The 21,388-nt window shown below is 43.6% G+C and overlaps 2 protein-coding genes and 1 pseudogene across 2 annotated transcripts in view; all 3 read left to right on the top strand.

The window, feature by feature from the left end:
* The first annotated feature begins 7,156 nt into the window (after nucleotides 1-7,156).
* LOC122714346 (transcription factor Sp8-like) lies at nucleotides 7,157-8,782 on the top strand. The gene is made up of 2 exons (XM_043935608.1): nucleotides 7,157-7,183; nucleotides 7,678-8,782. The coding sequence occupies exons 1-2, from the start codon at nucleotides 7,157-7,159 to the stop codon at nucleotides 8,608-8,610; spliced, it is 960 nt and encodes a 319-aa protein (XP_043791543.1). The 3' UTR covers nucleotides 8,611-8,782.
* A 1,291-nt stretch (nucleotides 8,783-10,073) lies between these two features.
* The window catches only part of LOC122714398 (transcription factor Sp9-like), a 75,159-nt gene continuing 63,844 nt past the window's right edge, over nucleotides 10,074-21,388 (top strand). Inside the window, exons 1-2 of the mRNA XM_043935697.1 lie at nucleotides 10,074-11,368; nucleotides 15,497-15,499. The gene's annotated coding sequence lies outside the window, so the exon portion shown is untranslated. The remainder of the gene's footprint in view (nucleotides 11,369-15,496; nucleotides 15,500-21,388) is intronic.
* LOC122714328 lies at nucleotides 10,510-20,590 on the top strand (annotated as a pseudogene).

Genomic DNA, 21,388 nt, shown 5'->3' with positions numbered 1-21,388 from the left:
TCAAATGTCATGAATTTGCAGTAAATCGAATCCTAGTAAAATATTATCGATATATCGATTTAACAATGATGACACAAGTATCATATAAATTCTCTATATCGAAGTTGTACCTATCTTGTTTCTCTATTTAATTTATGTTACGTATCATTAGATCTTGTTCCAACCCCTCTCTTGTATTTCATTGTTCCTATTTTCTTTAGACAGTAAAATTTTATACTGTAGGCATTGCTATGGTATTTCCCTAGCAGCAGACCAATCATGTTCTATTACGTCTGAACACACGTCGATAAAAAAATTCCCTAGATCGCTCGACTTTAGCGGGAATTTCAATTCCTATGAATTCCTCTTTAACACTAAAAAAAATATTTTGTACATACATATTGTATATAAAAAATACTAATAATGGAGGACGACTAGGAAGATAATTTTACATAAAAAGTGTTTAAAATAATATATTAATTTCTCTATAGAGAATTTAAATATTTATTCTTGCAAAATCATCGATTTGATTGGCAAGATAAAGATAATTTGAAAGCATCGATACTCCACATGATAAACCGAGAAAAATTCAATATATTTTAGAAAGTTTCAAAAGATAATTTATTATGCAAAACCGCTAGGATTTTTCTCTTCACACAACCGCAAATATTTTCACGTTCCAACGTCTCCTCTTTTCCTTAACAATCGGAGAACATCGCCTCGGCAAAAGATGAACAATTGTTCCTCTATCCGCAACAAACTTACCTGCCGGAGAATCTATCGCGGGAAATACAATAAAACAATTATATATCCGTAATCTCCGTGTAAAAACGAATTATTTGCTACATAGAAAACAACAATAACGTTTGCCGGGTATTTTGTCTCATCGTGTACCATCGTGACTTTACGAATCTTTCTAGCTCCCCGAGAAAATTTCAATGTTCAAACACACCTGGTTGAATTCTCCTATTCCTAGACCTTATAATCCCCATTGAACGAGTACGAGAGCTCTGTAGGCACGAACTCCAACAATAATTTATGGCTACACTGCTCGAGCGGGTATGCTGTCGTGTAAGCTACGGCTTAACCGTAATTTACAACAAAATCCAATTTTCCCGATTCCACGATTATTCCACAGATCTACAGACAGATCTATCGACCGTGCTACTGGTGGTTTTCTTAAAGCACGAAGTTCTTAACATTTTCTCAATCAAATCGAATTATATTTCTTTTTTTCGAATCGAAATAAAATTTAATAAAAAATTTAAACTTTTTACACAATACGTATATTCCCTGAGATAGAATTAAACGTTGACTCAGTTGACATTAGTTTCCGTCAATAGTTCAGCTCAGGACGACAGTCGGAATGACTTTGACTTCATAGAGACTTTTTCCTTTTTGTTGCCGACGTTTTCAGTCCTCTCTGCGGGTGGGCGTAGATATATCTCAAATATATCCATGTCAGTCTTACGTCCGAATGGATAATATCGTCCATATACAAGAGTTCGTTTTCCTTCTTCGAATATCTCTTAAAATTTTTGCCATGGAACACGTGTAATATAATTTCTCTTGGAATTGATTTTAATCGCGGATCGCACGGTAATGACTCTTCGTACAAATTCGGCCTAACTTTTACGTGTTAAAGCGACACTTATTTGCCGGCATTCTTTGACACTAGATCGGGTGCACCGCTGGATACTGGTTGGACAAACGAGTCTGTTGAAAGATAAAACCGCACAATGCGCTACAGGATTCTGCATCCGACAATATGTATTTCCCTTTCCGAGAAAAACTGACGTGAACTGACTTCAAGGGCGGCACTGACCTTTGCCATGACAAAACGTGCCGACATTCCCCCTCCCCCCCTCTTTCCACCTCCCCCCCAAAAAATGAAGGAGAGATAGATCAGATTTTCGATGATTCGAGATCGCAACTCGTTCTATTTTTTTCATCGTTGTTTAAATTGTAAAATTTATTGGATAGATAGGATTGGCTTGTTGGAAGAGGGAATTGAGAGAAAAATCAAAGAGAATATTATTCTTTGGCAAAGTCGTTAATTTTTATATCAGCGGCCGTTTACGATTTTACCTGGAACAACGTGGGATCATAGACCTAGAAGGAAGCGGCCATCCCATTTTTTAATATCCGTTTGACTCGACACGGGATGTACACGGATGTGCCGATCAAACAGGTTATTCACAGTCGTTTAGGTTCGTTCGTGATTCGTTCCCGGAAGTTGGAACACAAATCATATTCAGTCGGTCGTGGTCCAGAATTCTTGTTCCCCCCCCTCACCCTTTTTTTTTTTTTAACTTTGGGACGATCCTGACCTATCGTCCCGCCGCACCCTTGCAACAAAAGCGGACGGTCGGCAACGATTGAGATAATAGAGAAACCACGATTTGCTCCCTGTTAATTAAAATCTATCGATGAAAGATGAGCCGACGAAGGGTGAAGAAAAAGAAGAAAGAAGAGAAGCGATGCTTTCTCTCTTTCTCTCTCTCAAAAAGAGCTTTTCTCCAAGATTCCTCCCTTTCGAAACTTACATTGGTTTTAATTTTAAGTTAAATACACACTCGGCTCATTCTCTTATCAGATTAGAATTGTCCATCATGTAGATCATCCATTCCTTCAAATTGCCTTTACAAAAAGGCAAAATTAACTTTTTTAAATTGAATCATATATATATATATATTATCCTTCGTGATCTTTTCTCGTTCTTCGCTTCGAAATTTTCCACTAACCTTGGAATTTTTTTTCCAGGTTCCTGACTTGTGAAATGGCGCGCGGAAAACTTGGCCTTTGACTCCAACCAGACGATCACAAACGCCGAATCAATCGTAATGAATCCGCGGGACAATGCGACGGCTTCCTTTGAGCGTGGATATTCTCACGGGTTCCATAATATCTTGAGATTCTCGGTTCTTATTCTCCTCTTCTTCTTCTTTCTTCATCTGAAACGCAACAGGTCGTATTGTGACGAGGGTGTCACACCGTTCGAGCTGGGGATTGGCGAGAAGGGACCCCTCCGGCTCCGATTCTTCCGTGTCCAAGACCAAGAACAAATTTATGGACTTGGGATCCACGTTTTACGTTGGAACACAGGTACACGCTTCTCCCTCTCTTGTTCTCGCACCTTCTCCCGCTTCTCTCGTTAATTCGTCCCCTTAAAAAATATATATCTCGTTTGATAATTCTTTGAGCCAAGTTGGTAGATTACAGATCGCTGTATCAACGATCTATACAAGTGTTTCGCCTGTAAACGATCTATAACAAATGATTAACAGAACGGGAGGAGAATACTATTTCTTATATACGAAATAGTTTTCTCTCCTCGAGGCGAGTGATTAATGACGAAGCACACGAATGTTTGCTCATCTCGACCTGAAACAGGTAAACAGGGTAAAGAATTGAACAGGTAAAGAATTGTTATTAGAATCTATTTCCAGACACGGACACTACTAGTATCTAACTTGATATGCAAACTCAATTCGCAACTCGACTTTGCTAATAACTTTGCTAATAACTTTGTTAATAATCCACGGTGCATCTGTACCCAAATATTTAACCAGGTAGGTAAACTCGGTATTAATCTGTTTGCGTGCCAACCGATCTTTGGTAATCTCTTGTTTACAACCCCGTAATCCTAACCCGATTAGCCGCGATGTAGGAAACGTTAGAAGGAGAGATCCGAGTCCTAATCTCGTGGCAAGGTGCCAGTGCGATCCGATCCCCTATTCGAGGGGCCCTATTTCCCTTGCAGAGAAGCGACCACGTTACGCCGATCATCGTGTGAAAACTGCAAAGTCTCGCTCCATTAGCTCCGAAGACTAGTCCCATTGTCGGGTCTATTGTCGGGGAGCGTGGCCCTCTCCTTCTCTCTCTCTCTCTCTCTTCCCCTCTAGTTTTTTTCTCCCCCACCTTCTTCTTACTGTTGCTCCACCATTTTCTTCTTCCAGATCCGAGGCATAAGTTAGAAACCCGTCAGAAGACTAGTGACCTGACCAGTGATCCCGATGATGCTTCTTCTTCGTTCGGCCAGGTAAATCGCGTATAAAATTGACCCGTAGAGGAGGAAGAAAAGGTTCGAAAAGAACCTCTAATGACGTCTCGACCGTCATCAGGGAAATGATGCTTCGGGATACATCATCGTGTGTGTAAATGCGAACGTATAAACGTATATATTTGGAATTTCGTGAAACAGAGGGGGGGGAGGGGAAAGGAATTTTGTGAGAGGAGAGAGAAACGTAAGAGGCAATTTTCAATTACTTTTTATCGCTATTGCAACAAATCAATTTCTTTGCTGCGGATGATTCGAGGTAAAGTGAGAATAAGAGAAGCGTGTTTCTAGTAGTTCTTTTTTTTTTTTTTCTCGTAAGCGATTAATCATTATATACAATAATAACAAAGTCCAGTTAATCCTGGAGAATTGAATTTTTCGTTTTTCGACTTTTATCCTTCGTAAAGGATATGGAAAATTGGATATTGTTTAACGCATGCGTGCATAAATTTAGAGAAGGATGCGAGAAATCGGAGGCAGGAGATTTCTTATTATTGCGGACAGTGGAAAATCTGACCTGCTCCGTTCTTCCGATTTGCATCGGTCCACCGGTTCTGAATGTCTCTCGGAGGAAAACGCGCGGCTCGTTCGCAGAAACATGGAACGTCCCCGAGCGAATGCGCACAAAGCGCACTTTACACCCCCGCAGTCCCGTTTACCGATTTGACACACCGTCAAACGTTGCCCGCGTTCCCAGTCGCTTTCTTTCTAATTTAAAAAGGGAGATTTAAAGAAAGAAAAAGAAAAAAGAAAGGAATTCCAGAACGCGTAATTCTTTCGAGGATATTAATAAAACGCACGCCGTGCACCAAGCGTATTTTATTTAATAGAACGATCGTAAGAAACAAGCGTAGAAGAACAATAACGTGCACACAAAAGCCACGATCACGGTAGAGGGAAGGAAATTTTTGAAAAATTCTCGTCCTCGTGGGACGACGATCCCCCGCGTGGGAGTGCTGTTTACCGGTCGAGCAATTTACCCCTGACCGCGATGTTAAGCGGCTTATTAGGGGACAATGGGGTTAGGAGACGAAAGTAAAGGGTTGCTCGGGGCGTGCCCCCCACCTTCTTTCCCTCTTCCATTGCTTCGACACCGCCGCAAGATTCGCTTGCGGACAATGTTGCATCTCGGTCGGACATGTGTCAACCCCTACAGCCGTCCAATTTCCACGCTTTTTCTGTGCATTTCTTTTGCCAAATATACGACGACAAACCCCCTCGAGAGAGAGAGAGAGAGAGAGAGAGAGAGTTTACGATCACTGGAGAATGTTGCAGAAGATCGATGGCCCGTCCTCTGTCCTCGTACACGTGACGATAATATTTCCTGCGCGCATACCGGAAATTGATAATCTTTTTCCGGTATGCGGCCGACGCGTCGTTTTTTAACATTTCTGACATTTTATCGAAATTGATAATAAACGGCGTATAAAAATAACAATGAAGCCGGGAGGATAAATAAATTTTTGCATCCAAGTTTGGAACGCGTTGTTTCGACACGTGTCTCGATAAGAGCGTCCTTCGTCGGGAAAAAACGATGGTATCGAAAAACGGGTTAAAGCTGAGTAAACATCGATCGGAAGATGATTCGAAGATAAAGATTCGGTCGGTGTTATATTTAAGGATGGAAGAAAGAGACGTTGACAGAAGACAGCGGGCAAGCGTCTCTACTTGTGGAAAAGTTATCTGAAAGTACAAGTGCAAGCTTGGTTTTGTTCCTCACTAGTTCATTCGCCAGGCCAGATTTGTTCGAGGTCCACCTGCGGACCGGACTCCTGTCGACTCCATTGTGCAATAATGGCTGCCTATCTGGTTGTGATCAGTAGCGAAAAAGTGTCGTCACTTGGTCCTGGCGATGATCGCTTTACGACCACCATAAACCGACACTTTATGCAGCTTGTGCTCACCTCGGCACGATGCATTGTGAACACAACGCTCCCTTCCATTCGGATCCTTTATAGATTTATGGTATGGACGTACGCCGCAAAAGCATGCCGAGAATCTTGGAAGAGATGCTCGGTCCCCCTCGTTATCACGTGCTTCCTCGTCGCGGGCCCCTCCACGCTTTGATACGCTCTTTGCAAATCTGAGTCCGCCCCCTTTCAGCGGGATCAAAGAAACCCTAATAAACCGTGAAAATTTTCACTTCGAACTCCTTTCGCCTATTATTACGTTACTCCAACCGCTTCTCCGGGCTATTCTGAAAAATAAAAAAGAAAGTTTCGATTGATTATTCTCGAGGAACGCGATTCAAACGATTTTTACGAGTCGAAAGGGATCGAAAAGTTGGACAATTTACGATTGAAATCAAAATGATTACCCTCCAATTGATTTGTATCTGGAAATCAAATATCATTTAAACAATGCGCGAAAAAGAGTGGAACGATTTTTAACGGAAAAAAATAATCCTCGATGGAAGAAAAATTTTCGATATAAAAATCAAATCGAAAGGATCTTTCAACGTTTAATGTAAATAATTTTGCAACGAAACGAGTACAGATTGGAGATGAGGGATCGTACGTGCCTACGGTGTTACACGACGATTTGTGAAACTAGATGCCCTCGAGAGAGTACCGTAGGATTGACGAAGGCTTTCCTCGATGGCATGAGGCAGCCCCCAGGGACGGCCACAAAAGGTGCGTAGCCTCGATCCTCTATCCTCGGAACGCAGGGTTGATTTATGAGTGGAGGGGAGGGCGCATGCGCGCCAGGCCACAGGATTCACTGGGGTCTATCCCCACCTCCATAGAGAAACCCGGCAGAGCATTCAGCCTCCTCCCTTCTTCCTTGGTTCCTTGTCCACTCGGTTATTAAAACCGAGGCGACACGGTCGGCAACTAGCAATTATCTGGCGAACGCTCGGAGCCGCGCACACTCCGATCTGCGACACACTATCTCTCGAGTAGTATTTCTTTCGTTCCTCGTTTCTTTTCTTTTCTTTTCTTTTTTTCTTTTTCTTTTCTCTCTCTTTCTCTCTCTCTCTCTCGTAAAGTTTTAAAGTAGCACCAGTGAAACGAGAAAAATTCTGTAAAATTATTTCGCAACGACAATACACGCGGACACGCGCCGAAGAGGAGTATAATTACTTCTTGCGAGCGAAACCGCATTGAAAGTGAAGTGATGGCACAAGTGATGCAGTATCAACAGGTCCGTAACAATGAATCTGTGTGAATGTAGAGTTGTTTCGTAAACGCGGTGTAAAAGAACAGTGTCAAATGTGATGATCAATCTTCTCGATCAATCGATCAATGTGCAATGGTTATTATTCAAAAAAAATAGAGATGGGATCGTGTCGCGAGAAAATTTCGAAATATTATGTGAATAATAATTTTATATTGTTTCATTTTCTTTTATCGAATATTGGATATATATATATATCTTGAACATCATATGTTTACATTCAACAGCTTTTTTTTTCTTTCAATTTGTATAATTCGAGGAAAGAAAAAGGAAAAGTTATTACGTTATTAATATATGAAGATTTCGATTTCGAATTGACTCGAATTCGCATCGTACTTAACGATCCCATTCCTATTCGCATCAAAGTGACCGCCTCTACGCTACAATTGTTCAAATCATTGAACAGTATTTGAGGGATCGATATATCTCTCGTTTCAAAATTGTATTTATACCCGTTATAGATGTGCATGCCTCCAATGGCGGGGATGGCTGCCGTGTCTAACCTTCCAATGCCGGTGCATCAATCCGCCGCAATCGATTACGGAAGTTCGCCCATTCACTATCAACCGTACAATACCGCGTTGAGCGGTCATCATCATCATCATCATCATCATCATCATCATCTTCAGACGAGCCAGTCCGCCTACTGGTACCCCACTGGTACCACGGGTCACAGCCAAATTACGGAGCCGCTCACGCCGCCGGCGTACACGGCGATGACGAGCGCCGCGACCAACACGACCTCGTGGACGACCCACTCGACCCACCTCCCCCACCAACCCCACCTCATCCCCCCTATACAGCATTACTCGTTGCCACCGAGCCCCCCCGACCTCCCCCCCAGCCCCCAGGACCACCCGTCCCCCTATCAATGGCCCCTCACCCCGCCCGCCGATCACCACTTCCTCCCAACTCCGGATGATCCGGGAAAATCCGGCAGGAAGTGCATAAGATGCCGTTGCCCGAACTGCCAAACGGAGAACGGTGGGAGCCAGCTCGGCTTGGACGGGAAGAGGCAACACGTGTGCCACGTGCCTGGATGCGGTAAAGTGTACGGGAAGACATCCCATTTGAAGGCCCATCTCAGATGGCACACGGGCGAACGGCCATTCGTCTGCAACTGGCTGTTCTGCGGCAAGAGGTTCACGAGGAGCGACGAGTTGCAGCGTCATCTACGCACCCACACGGGGGAGAAGAGGTTCGCTTGCCCTACGTGCGGGAAAAGGTTCATGAGGAGCGACCACTTGACGAAACACGTGAAAACGCACGAGAATCAGAGGAGGAAAAGTTCCGGGGCCAAGAGAGAGTGCAACAAGGAGAATTCGTTGCCCGGATGTGTAGCAGCGCAAAATTCTACGTTTCCCTCGATCGGTGGACAATACTCTATGATTTGAGGGGATAGATGTATGATATTTGGGGAAATATCACTGTCTCCTGTGAGGAGAGAAGGATAATTTTGTAAATAATTTTAATTATCACGAGAAAACGTTCCTTTGCACGTTTCAAATTGTAATTATTGTACATAGAAAATTGTGTATATTTTTGTAAAATATTGTATTGGTTCATTGTACGAATGTACGAAATAGTTGATCTTGATGAAAGAAAAAAAAAAAAAAAAAAGAAAGAAAAGAAAGAGAAAGAGAGGAAAAAGAATATAACGGCAAGCTTGGATTTCAAATTTCGTAATTTTTTAAATCATAATTTTTTAAATATTCGCTAATAATCTGTATCTTTTGTAGGATAGACAAGATCGAAAGGAAAAGGATAAATTTTAATCCCTCGAGGCTCGATACTAGCCCCTGAAAATTCACATAATAACGAATCATTCCCCTGTCGTATATCAGATTCCTCCACGACATCTTCCTGTCATACGATACGTCGTGAGTCCCGCCCAAGAAGCACAATACGATGTTAGGCACTTTAGAAACCAGCCCTTCGCACGATGATTTCCTACCTGGCAGGTGTTTCGATAAAGAGAAAAAAAAGGAAAAAAAATATCATTTCACGAAACCTATCCCTACTAGCTACTTCTTTCGTAACGAAAAATATCTTGTTTTTCTTTTTTTTTTTTTTTTTTTTTTTTTTTTTATTTCTTTTTTAGCAAACACTTTTCGATACATGATATAACGCAGTACTGTTCGAAAAATTCCACGGTAGAATTTCACTCGCTAAGGGAAATGATGGAACGTCGTACGGCACTGTCGAGTCGTTTCATTCGTATTCGTGCCAAGAGATGGCTGCACTGTGAATGGAAAGAGGCCGCGTAGCCCCATTAAGGGGGCGGCGCGCCGTAGCCTCGTAGCCCCGTTGCCCCGGCAAGGATTCATGGCTGGCACGTAGAGAGGTAGAGGCAAAGGAGGCAGACGCGATGATAGAGGTAGAGGAGGCGCGAGAGAGGGAAAGCTAGATAGGGAAAGGAGAAAGAAAAACTGTTTTAAGAGGTAGAAAAGTGAAAGACAGAGAGAGAGATAAGTGGATAGGTGGGCGCCTCGGAGCGGGCAGGAGGGGGGTTACGAAAAAACGGAATGAAAAAAAAAAGGGAAAAAGAAGAAAGGAAAGAAAGAAAGAAAGAAAGAAAAAAGGAGGCAGCCGCGGAGCAAATTATAGGGAAAAATAGGGGAGGGACGAGGCAGAGGAGGCAGCACACCAAGCCTCCGTGGTGTGTGCCACTCGATGGTGGAAGACGATCAGGTGGATGGGTGGAAGGGTAGGAGGGGAGGAGGGGAGGAGGGGTGGCGCCACGGCAATTCCAGGCTCGCGTTCAACGTTCGCCGTGGAGTACCGCGGATAGCCGCGAAGTTAGTACGCAAGAGATTGAAACAGAGTGACGAGGTGGACCCGGTGGTCTCCTGTTTGCCGCCTTCTCTTCGTCTACTTCTCGAGGAAATCACGAGGAAATAGGAAAAATCGCGCGCCACCGATCCGCCGAGGAAACGAGACGACACGGCCGACGAGAATTGGACACCGTTGGGTTGCCGGAAGCGCGATAAAGACCTACTACAGCTTTGTCTAACCGGGAGTGGGAGGGAGAAGAAGGAAGAGAGAGAGAGAGAGAGAGAGACGACAAGTACACGGTATACACGCAACTCTCTCTTACGTGTTACGCGCGGTCAGTGCGAGAGGCTGCGACGTGCCGCGAGCATGCGTCTGCGACGGACGGCCCTTAAGGCGGATACGCACCACGCCGACTCGTCGTCGCCCTTGTCCTCGTCGTCGTCGTCGTCGTCGTCGTCGTGGTCGTCGTCGTTGTCCGTATTCGTGAATGCTCGCTTTTCACCATCGCTGCAGAACGAATGCACGCGCTGATACTGTCCGTGGGGGCAAAGAATGGACGAACAGGTTCGTAGCCGCGCGCATGTCACCGATCGAGTCGAAACAGGCCTCGATTTTTCGATCGATCCGTCGCGCTTGCATTAACCGCGTATCGCGAACGAACCATGCGGATCGCGATCGAGATCGCTCGTTCCTCGCTCTTTTTAAAACATCATTTTGGAAACCCACGGCCATAATTCCTTCGTTTATCATCTCGCATCATGTCGGTAAACATTGGACGGACGGTGACTCAATTTCTCGCACCTGTGTTTAACAACACGAGCCGTTCAAAGAAATCCTCGCTTTATGTGTTGATCACCAGGCGAAGTGCGCGAATTCTGGGAAAAAAATTTCGATGATATATTTACTGCGCAACAAAATTTTCGATGACTTATCCGTGGAATACGTTGGAATTCGCACGCCCAAAGTCGAGCGAAACGGTTTGTTTTGTTTTCGGTCGGCTCGATATCGTTTCTGTTTTCGTACATATTCGAAGGGCGCGCGGTGTGGAAATTTGCCAGTCGAACCGTAGCAGTGACGCAATACACTACTGGCTCGTGGGAAGAATATCTCGTTGATCGGGCAGTGATTATTTGAAGTTTTGTGACACTGTGTGTGTGTGTGTGTTTTTTCCACATCGGTCAGTGGACGCGTGGACCGATCCGAACGTATCGAACGGATAGAATATTCCGTTCGAGTGTTTCTCAAACTGCGTTCGAGCAATTTGTCAAGATTTTTTGGATCCACGAGGTTAATCGAACCGGCAAGCTGGACGCGGAGGTCGGAGGCGGCGGAAGCCGCAGGGGTATAAGCCCTCCAACGCACCTTGGCAACATAAACGTGAGTTTTCCTTTTGAGAATAATATACCTTTTCTCTTTTTCGTTTCTTCAATATTCGTTCAACGATCGTAATTTATCGATCGAGTATTTCGAGTCTGTATCTAAAAAGATTTAACGCGTCGTCAAATATCGTTATGGAAAGAATGGATTCGATGGATACGCGCGATAGATTCATTTCGAACTTTCTTAATTATTTTCTAACGGTTAATTGTTGCGACACGTGTACCGAGGTGAAATTGTTAAAACCTACAATTACGCATGACGTTTCATAAAGTAAACAATTTGTAGAACGACGTATATCGATCATCCATTTATCGAGGACACTTATGTATTTTCCTTGTTTTACCGTAATCGCGATCATTATTCGAAATTGTAGAATAGTAAATTAAATTTCCGTGTCTGCTTGTTCCATTCTAATTCGTCGGATATTTTGTCTAAATATATATATATATATATATATATATATATATATGTTTTATAATTTATAAGGCGTAATTGATATTCCTTGACACGACTAACAAAGAGAAAAAATGCTCGTGATGCTTTAATCTTTCCTTTTAGTTCCGTATACACGATAAAGGATTATTTAATGGTAGGCAATTATCGATAAGAAAATGTAATGGCGTTGTTATTACGGTTTTCTTCGCAAGAAATTTCTTTCGAAATTCAACCCTTGTAGAGGAGAGGATCTATATTGGCAGGATCGGTTATTTAAAAAGTTAATTTTTCTAGGCCAGTTTTTTTTTCTTTTTTCTTTTGTTACTCGAATTTATATCTAGAGAACTGCTAGTCAATCCTAGCCGTAGTATAGTAAACGTTACTATGTTGCTACGCCTGTTTCACGCCCACTATACATCATGCGTTGTGCTCAGGCCTACCTGTCGACGTATATACCTCGTTTCAAAGATGTGTTGCGCGTATTCTTAATAAATTTCCGTAAATCGTAAAAACTCGTTGCGAGATATTTGTCCTTCCTGTAAAAAAAAAAAAAATTCTCCTCTCGCGAATATCTTTATTTACGACGACTAACGAAATTACGAATGTTTTTTCTTGCAGAATCGTTGCGCCGTTAGAGATTCTTTCCGTTTCCTTGATAATTCATCGATGATTTGGAAGAAATACGAATACGAATTTGAAAAAACCGAAAGCCAAAATAGAATCGATTTGACGTTGATTTGGCCAATTTGGACCTGGTAGAGTTTCAGAAATGAATAATATATTGGAAAGGTTGTGAAACCATCTGTAGAGATAGAGGAGGTAGAGTAGGCCATTCGGTCGAGTTGAAACGCGTAGAGCAGACAGTCGTGGGGCAAGAAACACAGTGCCGCCACTTTGCTGACACACCTCCACACAAATCTAATTAATTTATATCCTGAGAGAGGCGCCACTAGGGATACTATGTCCGACAGGAAAAAAGAAACGAGTGAACGAAAGGGTATTCCGTTCCTCTTCCTTTTACGACGAATCAAACAACTTGGCTTTCTTCTCGAGGCTTTCTTCTAACGTGTATCGACTTTGCTTTTTCTTTTCTTTTTTTTTTTTTTTTTTTTTTTTCTTTTCGATTCCTCGATTTTATTGCGCGTGAACGTGCGATAAGCACGCGATTCGAAATTTTAAATCGTTTCAATAATAAATAATAAAATTCTTTCCCCTTTTCCTCTCCCCATCTTTTTTTTTTTTTAACAAGAGAATTGTCCGAGTTGTACAAATGGAATGTTATTTCAACTTTTTTTTTTATTCCAGCAAACTAGATTTTTGCCCGACACTCGCAATTCATCCTTTTGAAAAAAAAGTCATCAGGCTTGAAATTGTAATAATCGGGCGATAAAATTTTGATCGGTATCCACGTTTGTTTACGTATAACAGGAATTTTCTTAACACGTTGAACGCCACTCACTCGTGACCAATCTCGTTATTAATTAAATTCTTTCGTAGATCGATCGAAATAGAATTATTATCATCGATCTTATCAACCGAATAATTAGGCGAATTTTACAAAAGTGTAAAAAGGAAAAACTGTGTTAATGCAATAATCAAATATTTTTATCAAAACATATTTTACTTATCCATTTACATTAATTATTACATACTACTTTATTATATACTATAAATTTAAAATTACGAAAAATATTTTCTATCTATTTATTATAGAAGAAATATTGGCGTTCGACGTGTTGAATATCGTTTCGAAATTCGTTCGAGCGCGAGAAAAAAAAAAATGTGAATAAATTTCACCGTTGCACAGAAGCAGTGGGAAAAGTAAGGAAATAATTATCGTGTTATTAGAGAATAGCGAAACTAGCGAAATCACTCGTTTGACAAGCTCGTCGCACCGAATAACCGAATACTTTGAGAGAATTACAGAATAGAATAGACTCGAAAAAGCACTGCCGCTCCCGTTAATTAACCCCTGTCCCACTGTAGAAAATCTACACGCTCGTCACAACGCTCGCACCCTCATTAGCGGTTCACCCCGAGTGTCGCGTGAACTTTGTGTGCACCTGTACGCGAATCGCCAGTTTGCGAAACGTCACGTTGATTCTCAACTCCGTGTCCTCCGTTCCTCCCTTCCTTCCCCTTCTTTTCTTCTAACCCACCTCGGCCAAAAGATGCCGAGTCGCACGCACCAGATGCAACCGATCTCCTCCGCGAACCAATCGCGAGCAAATCGTTGTTGCAGCTGTCGTAGATTATGCAATCTGTCGATGTCTTCTTTTCTTCGTTTCGAAAGGCGAGGACAGTAGGGTCGTTTATTGAAAAAAAAAAAAAAAAAGAAAAAGAAGAAGGGAAGAAAAAGAAGGGAAGAAAGGAGACGCAACGAGGGTACCGCGTACAATATATCTGTTTTACGTGACGTATTTTTTATTTAAAAATTGTTTGCGTAGCAACAGGAGCGTAGTAAAGGAAAAAAGGGATTATACACGTTGAAGGAGCATTTCTTTCGAATTTTCGCCGCGAACGTGATTGAGATATTACTATTAAATTAAAAGAAAGGGGATTCGAGGGAAATTGTGAAAAATTAATTATATACCCCCTTTCTCCCTGAATAATATGCGCGATTAACATTTTTTTTTATGGGGCGAACGAGCGTTCAAACATTTACGGCTTGCACGGGGAGCACGCGCGCGGAATAAAATAAGCGAATTATGCAGATGAGAGTCCGATTCTGTCAATTTTGATTTACGATCGCCTCGTTTAAAGGCGTGGACGCGACACGGGAGGGGGAGGGGGGAGGGGGAAGGGGGGAGAGTAGAAATATCGCGGGAGAAGAAAATTTTCTTAACTAACTATTTACGTTCCCCTTTAACGATAACTGCGCTATTAACTAACCTCGCGTTAATATCTACGTTTTCTACATCATTATGATAATTGTGGGACCCTAGAGCGGCCCTCGAGGCAACGAAAGGGCAACGAAAGGATCTCTTGCCGCGCTCTTCCCTCAAAACGCGTTTGTAATATATCGCTATATGTTTCGATTCGACTTTATCCCCCTCCCCCTCCCCTCCCGTTCCATCGCTTTCCCTCTCTCTTTCTTTCTTTTTTCGATTGATAAATTACAAAATTTATTCAACGAGTTATAATACGAGCGAGCGAGAAAAGGAAGCGAATAAGCGATAATCGCGAAAAGGGGCGAGCGAAACGAGACGAGAGCAAGTTTGTAACGCCTCTTCCCGTTTATATCGTTCCGAGTCGATTCGATTAATCCCGTCGATCGATACTCATCCTGTCTCCGTCCCTCTCTCTCTCTCTCTCTCTCTCTCTCTCTATCTATCTCTCCCAGAGAGAGATAAATTTATATTTATACCGAGCTATATAAAAGAACATCGTGGAGCATCGAGCAAGGAGAGGAGGAAACGTTTTTAGAAGAAGGAACGAGCATATATATATATATATATATACACGAGTGAATGCATATAATCAGCGCGTTGGGATTAACGGATCGAATGGATTTGGAATCGAAAGGTGGAGAACAACGTGCGACCCCCTTCTTCTTCGATCGATATTTATGTATGTATATATATATATATATGCATACACATACGTTGGAAGCTTGGTTTCGTGCCACGAGCTCGGTTAATAATTTTCCGCGTATTTGGTGCGACCGTTCCACGGAGGAAGCGGACAGAGCCGGTGCGCGATTATTACACACGGTGTATGGAAACGAAAAGAGAGCGGTAAAAACGGCGGCTTGGTTGCCCCCCGGCCAAGACTGGAAGCCGTTTCGTAATCGCGGCCTGGATCATTTTCTGCACGACTGCGCGGGAAATTAGATCACCTACCACTCATCCCGGTAGCGAGAGATCTAGGCAGGTTTCATCGCACGATACGAGAGAGAGAGAGAGAGAGAGAGAGAGAGAGAGAGGGAGGGAGATCTGCTTCTTTGTCCTTCTCCCCCTCCTTCCTCCTTCACCTTTCATCGACAGCTTGTCGCTGGAGATGATAATTTATCCTGTTAGCCACGATTTTTCCCTTTTCGAATAAATCCTCCTCTTTCGTTCTCCCTACCACCACTACCTGTTACTACTCTGTTGCCTGATTAATTTTTTGCTCCTCTCTTTTCCTCCTCTCGATACTTCATATATACCGTGTATACGTACGTAAGTCTCTTCACCGTTATACTCCGACCCGTTATCAATCTTTATCGAACGGTTTATCCACGTCCTCGTCCTCGTCCACTTTCCACGGATTATCCACGCCGCCTATAACTGTTTCTCAATACAATATCTATCGCGAATGATGAAAATAACGGTGTATCACGTGATCTGCGTTATCGATCGATAACAGATCTTTTCCTCTCCTTTTCGAATTTCGAGTTTGAAATCGCCGATGTATCTATCGGCGAGGATATTATCCTCGTAAGGCAACGTTATGGAGAATTGGTCTCGAAAGCGTCTCAAGCGTGGAGAGGAACTCCTCTTCTCCATCCTCCCTTCCTCACGACTTTCTCCCTCGTACGGACGTAGTTGGATCGTCCCCGTCCTCCTCTTCCTCCTCCTCCTCCTCTTCTTCTTCTTCTTCTCGGCTCTGACTTTGCTTTTGGCTTGCTCGGGCCGGGTGTAATCGGTTCCCCGAAGCCAGGGCTCATTATCGACCCGTCGGCCTAGCAATTACCTGCGAAGCCTCTTTCGACTTCGTGTGTGCCAGCCAGCACAGTTTCCGACTCTCCACGAGGCCTTCCGAGATCCTTCGAGGACCTTTCCAACGGAAAGGAAAGAGGTTGAAAAGAGAGAGAGAGAGAGAGAGAGAGAGAAAAGGGAGAGAAGAGAGAAGGGAGAGCAGGAATATCCAGAGAAACGGCAGTCTGTTGCTGCTGTTGTTGCTGCTTTCGAAATGGGGAAACGGTTACGATAATCCGTTACGAAGATGCGGTTGAAGCGATCGTAATTAGTACGAGATAATTGTGATGATGAATTTACTTTAGGAAAAATTTTTTAACATTGCTCGATCGGATTGGACACGGAGGAGAATAATTTTTCACCGAAATAATTGAAAGTTATTTCTCGTTTATTCGATAAGAGAGTGGAAAAAAAAGAAAAAATAACAACTCGAAGAGGAAAGAGAGTATTCGTCGATATAAGAGAGATTCGATCGTGCGTGTTACGTTTTCCAACGCGTGGGGAAATTATTTGCAAGAAAGCTTCGCATTCGCTATCTTTCGAGTATGTCGAGTAGTTGAACATAGTAGCACGCGCTCATGCATATGCATACGTACGCGTTGCATTACGTACGCAGGTATATCGCGGGCAAAGTAACGATAGTCATGGTAATTGCGGGAAGACCTAATTTTACAATTTTACCGTGACGGCAAACAAAAAAGAAAAAGGAAAAAAAAAAAAGAAGAGAGAAAAAGTAATACACCTCATCTATTTCCACCAATCCCTCCATTCCCTCTATCGATTTCTTGCGGTATAACCAAGTATCCAAGAGAGTGCAGCGCAGTTTTTTTTGCTCTTGTCGCGTAAAACACCTCCAGTTTTTTGCCCCTCGCGGTGGTCCAATCGGAATTCGATATAATATCGGGGAATTTTTCAAAGTGTATACACACCGTGGAACCTGTTCCCTGTTGATTCTATCGTTCCCACGATTGGGAGCAGAAAGGAAATCACGAGGATAGGCGAGAGGGGAAAATAAGCGGACAGGCAAGGAGGTGTTAAGCTCGTTAATTGTGTCGAGCAAGAAGGAAAATCGAAGTCACTGTATTCGCGTGATTCGTTCGCGACTTTGGGGAATTTTCTCGCTGGTTTTTGGGGATTGGCCGAAAATTGGCTCGCTTCGTGGAAAAGCGGGAGAAGCTCTCGACAAAAGGCAATTTTACAAATGGCGGACCGCTACTTACCGTGCCAACGTCCAATCGCCTCGATAAACAACAATCGACGAAAAGTTGCAAGACGCGTCCCCCCTTCATCTTTTCTTCTTTTCCTTTTCTCATCACCGTAGAAGAGAGGAAGAAAAAAAAAATATATATTCGAGTTGATCGACCTCCGTTTAATCCCTCCCGAGAGGGATCGAGGAGGGATCGCGTGGCGGTATCAATCGGTGTCATCGGGCATGCGATGAATTTATCGATCGTGCGTTTCATTCGCGAACAACATTAAACCCGGGGCAGGTAGCGGCGAGCAGCAGGTCGATCATTTTCCAGCAACGAACCCATGGTCGGACGAAGCGAAAAGATTATCCTCTTCCCGTCGTTAGTGCGGTTTTACGTCGAATCCAGCCTATGGAATGGATAGTTGGAAAATGGTGGAAGAAGAAGAAGAAGAAGAAGAAGAAGAAGAAGCGGAAAGTTATTTAGAAGTTGAGGAGCGAGTGCACGGAGCTTTCTTCGTCCTCGCGACGATTGTTACGCAATTTTACCGAGTTTCGAGTTTAATTTTGCATCCTCGACGAAAATTTCTCCCCGTATCTCCCCCCTCCCCCCGGATTAATTAACGCAACACCGCGCGCAAATTAACGAGCCACCGCCACTGTTCGAAATCGAGCGGCGTTTCTGTGCAGAGCGGTGGAAAGTAATTAGATGTCATTACCGCATCCCGGCTAACGGGGAGAGAGAGAGAGAGAGAGAGAGAGAGAGGGAGAGAGAGAGTCTGGATTCAGTTTTGTGAAGTGATTATCTTTATTGTCGTTTCCGGCCTGCCTTCTCGGAAATCTCGGAAACGGCATGCAAGCTCGATCCACACCGAGCTTCTTTAACCCCCCTCCTTTCTTTTCTTTCTTTTCTTCCTCTCCTCCTTCTCCTCCTCCTCCTCGCCCATCTACCTACCTCGCTCGTTTATCTCGATTTTCCATTCACCGGCCGATCACTTTAAAATTGCCGTACTGGTAATAGTAGTAGTAAAACCTTAATCCTTAATCCTTTATCCCTGGTCGAATTGGATATATTATTAATTATATAAATCCGAATTCTCCTCGAATCTATACGCCGTGGGATGAAATTAGGTTTCGAGAAAATTTTCAAAACTTCTAATCTAATAACGAACGCGACCAGTTTCGCGACAGCCGGTAATTTTCGCTCGGTCGGCATACGTGGCATATTTTTAATATCGTTCGGTCATATCATATCGGGCCTATACGTGCATATATATATATATATATATCTGAGCCGTGTGCTTAAAGTTAACTCGGGGGCCCCGAGCTGGCGGTTGGAAAGAGAAGTAAGAAAAGGTAAAAAAACGCGTAACCGCAATAAAACTCGCATTACGCCCCGCGTAAACGTGTGCACAAAGCACGTTCGCGTGTGCGGTAACGCGTATAAAATGGTGAAGTTGTTGGCGTACTACGCTCCTCGGGGCAACCTCGTTCCCGGCACGGAACGTAATAGATTTATTTCGGGGAAACCGTTGTCCCCGAGTTGCGTCGACGACTTATCGTCGTCGTCGTCGTCGTCGTCGTCCGCCCCTTGCCCTCCCCCCTTCTTCCAGTAAAATTAAAGAAACGAAGCTAAAATTCGAAATTGCGGCTAGCGTGTCGAAGGTAATTCCCCTCCCCTCCCCTCCTCCCTCCTTCCGTTATTACGCTTTCTATCTCGATCCAATTTGTCGGTGGTTAGAAATGGAAGTGATACGACTTCCGTAATCGTTTCGAGAACAGAGCGTGGAAACGTGGGTGTGGAAGGCGCCAGCAGCCTCTCGCTTACAGCTGGATCGTGTTTCTGCCCGTTCTGCCCGATACCGGTATCCCTTCATTCCTGAGTAATCGTCCCAAGGCCCAAGGCACGCTATCCGCCATTTTCTAAATACCCGTTGCCCGAATATCGGGACGTAATATAACGTGGCCCCCCCCTCTCACCTTTTTTCTCTTTCTCTCTCTCTCTCTCTCTCTTTTTCCGATTAAATTAAATTCTTCGGTTTCTGTTTCAACTTTTTTAAAACGTTCCTTTTTTAAAACGGAAAACGTGATGAATGTGACAATTTGGAATGGAGATTATACGGAGATTATTTCCTGTCGCGAGTATTTTCGCCGAGGAAAGGGGTGGAGGGGAGGAAGAGGGGGGGGTAGTCGCTTTATTATTAGCTTGCTGCCTCGTTACACGATACCCGTGTTGGGCCGCATTCCGGGAAAACGCGGTGCGCGTTGGGCCTCTCTGGATCTCTGGAATTCAGAGAATTTGTTGTCGCCCCGAGTTAATTGCGTTAAACGCGATGAATTTATTGAACAAAGCGGCGACGTGACTGACATCGTCTAAAGCGTCTGCCACTTTCCGGAAATGGAGAGAGAGAGAGAGAGAGAGAGAGAGAGAGAGAGAGAGAGAGAGAGAGAGAGAGAGAGAGAGAGAGAGAGAAGAAGAAGAGAGAGATCAACGTCTCTTCCGCGTAATCGCGAAACAGGCTATATATAACTCGATAACTGCTGCATTCGCCAGTGAAATTATTATTCTGGAAAGGAATAAGGACAAAGAAGAATTCGTGATTGCTTAAATGATTATCCCTTTAGAAAAGAAATATCGGAGAGCATTGTCGAGTGTAAACAAACGTTTTCTCGTTCGCATCGAGGAAGAAGAGTGAAAGAAAGATATTCCCTTCTCATCCTTTTTCTCTTTCCATCGCGAAGATTCGTCGTTTCGTATAATAATAATAACGGAGGATAGTGCAGGACAGTGCGTCAGCACGGCAGAGAGCAGCGCACGCGCATCAGTTAGGAGGCCTTAATCACCGTCGAGGGATCTCGAATAGCACTGACTACGTTTTAATTACCCTCGTCGGCATCGCGAAGAATGTGGAATGACATCAGGATGCTCGGGGTGTCGGACAGGGGAGGAAGGAGAAGAGGAGAGGAGAGGAGAGGAGAGAGGGAGCGTTGACCGCTTGTAAAAAAGAAGAAGAAAAAAAGAAAAAGAGAGAGAGAGAGAGCTTCGAAGTTTTCCAGCCCCCCTTTTTAATCTTAATGCAAACAAGATCGACCGCTGCATTCGATAACAGGCCTGATAACGGCTCTGATCTTCCAAGTTGCCTGCCCAACTTTATTAGACGGCTGTCGATCGTCGAGCGCGTGTTCGCGGCATAGAAGAAGAATGGAATATTGTTTAAATTATTTTTTTATCGACTTTTTTCGATTCTCTAGATTTCTTTGGATGCAACAAAGAAAGGGCAACAAGTGTCCCTATCGTGTTATTCGAAAATCTGGGTCGTTCGTGATCCTCGATGATTCCTCGTTTCTTTTTTTCTTGGAAAAAAAGAAAAGAAAAAGAAAGAAAGAAAGAAAGAAAGGAGGGGGGGCGTTCTTTAATAACGTCCAGCTTGAAGATTAACCGACCGACGATAACCCGGCGAGCGTGCTCGCCGTTTAAACATTTTCTCGGCACGAAATTCATCGCTCTGTCTGAAAAATTTACCTGATCGCGTGTCCATCTGTCGCGGGGGAGGGGAAGGGGAGGGCCCTTGAAGCGCCTTTCAGATTAAACCGGGGAAAGGGTCTAAATCATCCCTCCGTGCGACTTTTTCAATTCGCTCAATGCCCGCCCGCTTATTTCCTCCCTTCCACGAAACTCGAAATTATCCCCACAAATTATGCCCACCCATCTTA

The sequence above is a fragment of the Apis laboriosa genome, unplaced genomic scaffold (genome assembly GCF_014066325.1).
Source record: "Apis laboriosa isolate Shangri-la unplaced genomic scaffold, ASM1406632v1 scaffold29_cov151, whole genome shotgun sequence".
NCBI classification, from domain to species: domain Eukaryota; kingdom Metazoa; phylum Arthropoda; class Insecta; order Hymenoptera; family Apidae; genus Apis; species Apis laboriosa.
The sequence above is the reverse complement of the archived record's forward strand: the minus strand, read 5'-3'. Positions and strand labels throughout refer to the sequence as shown.

What these genes read in the sequence shown, in the direction of transcription:
- LOC122714346 (XM_043935608.1), top strand. Translation starts at nt 7,157, where the DNA reads ATGGCACAAGTGATGCAGTATCAACAG. An exon ending in AAGTGATGCAGTATCAACAG is followed by an intron (nt 7,184 to 7,677) that starts GTCCGTAACAAT and finishes TACCCGTTATAG; the next exon opens with ATGTGCATGCCTCCAATGGC.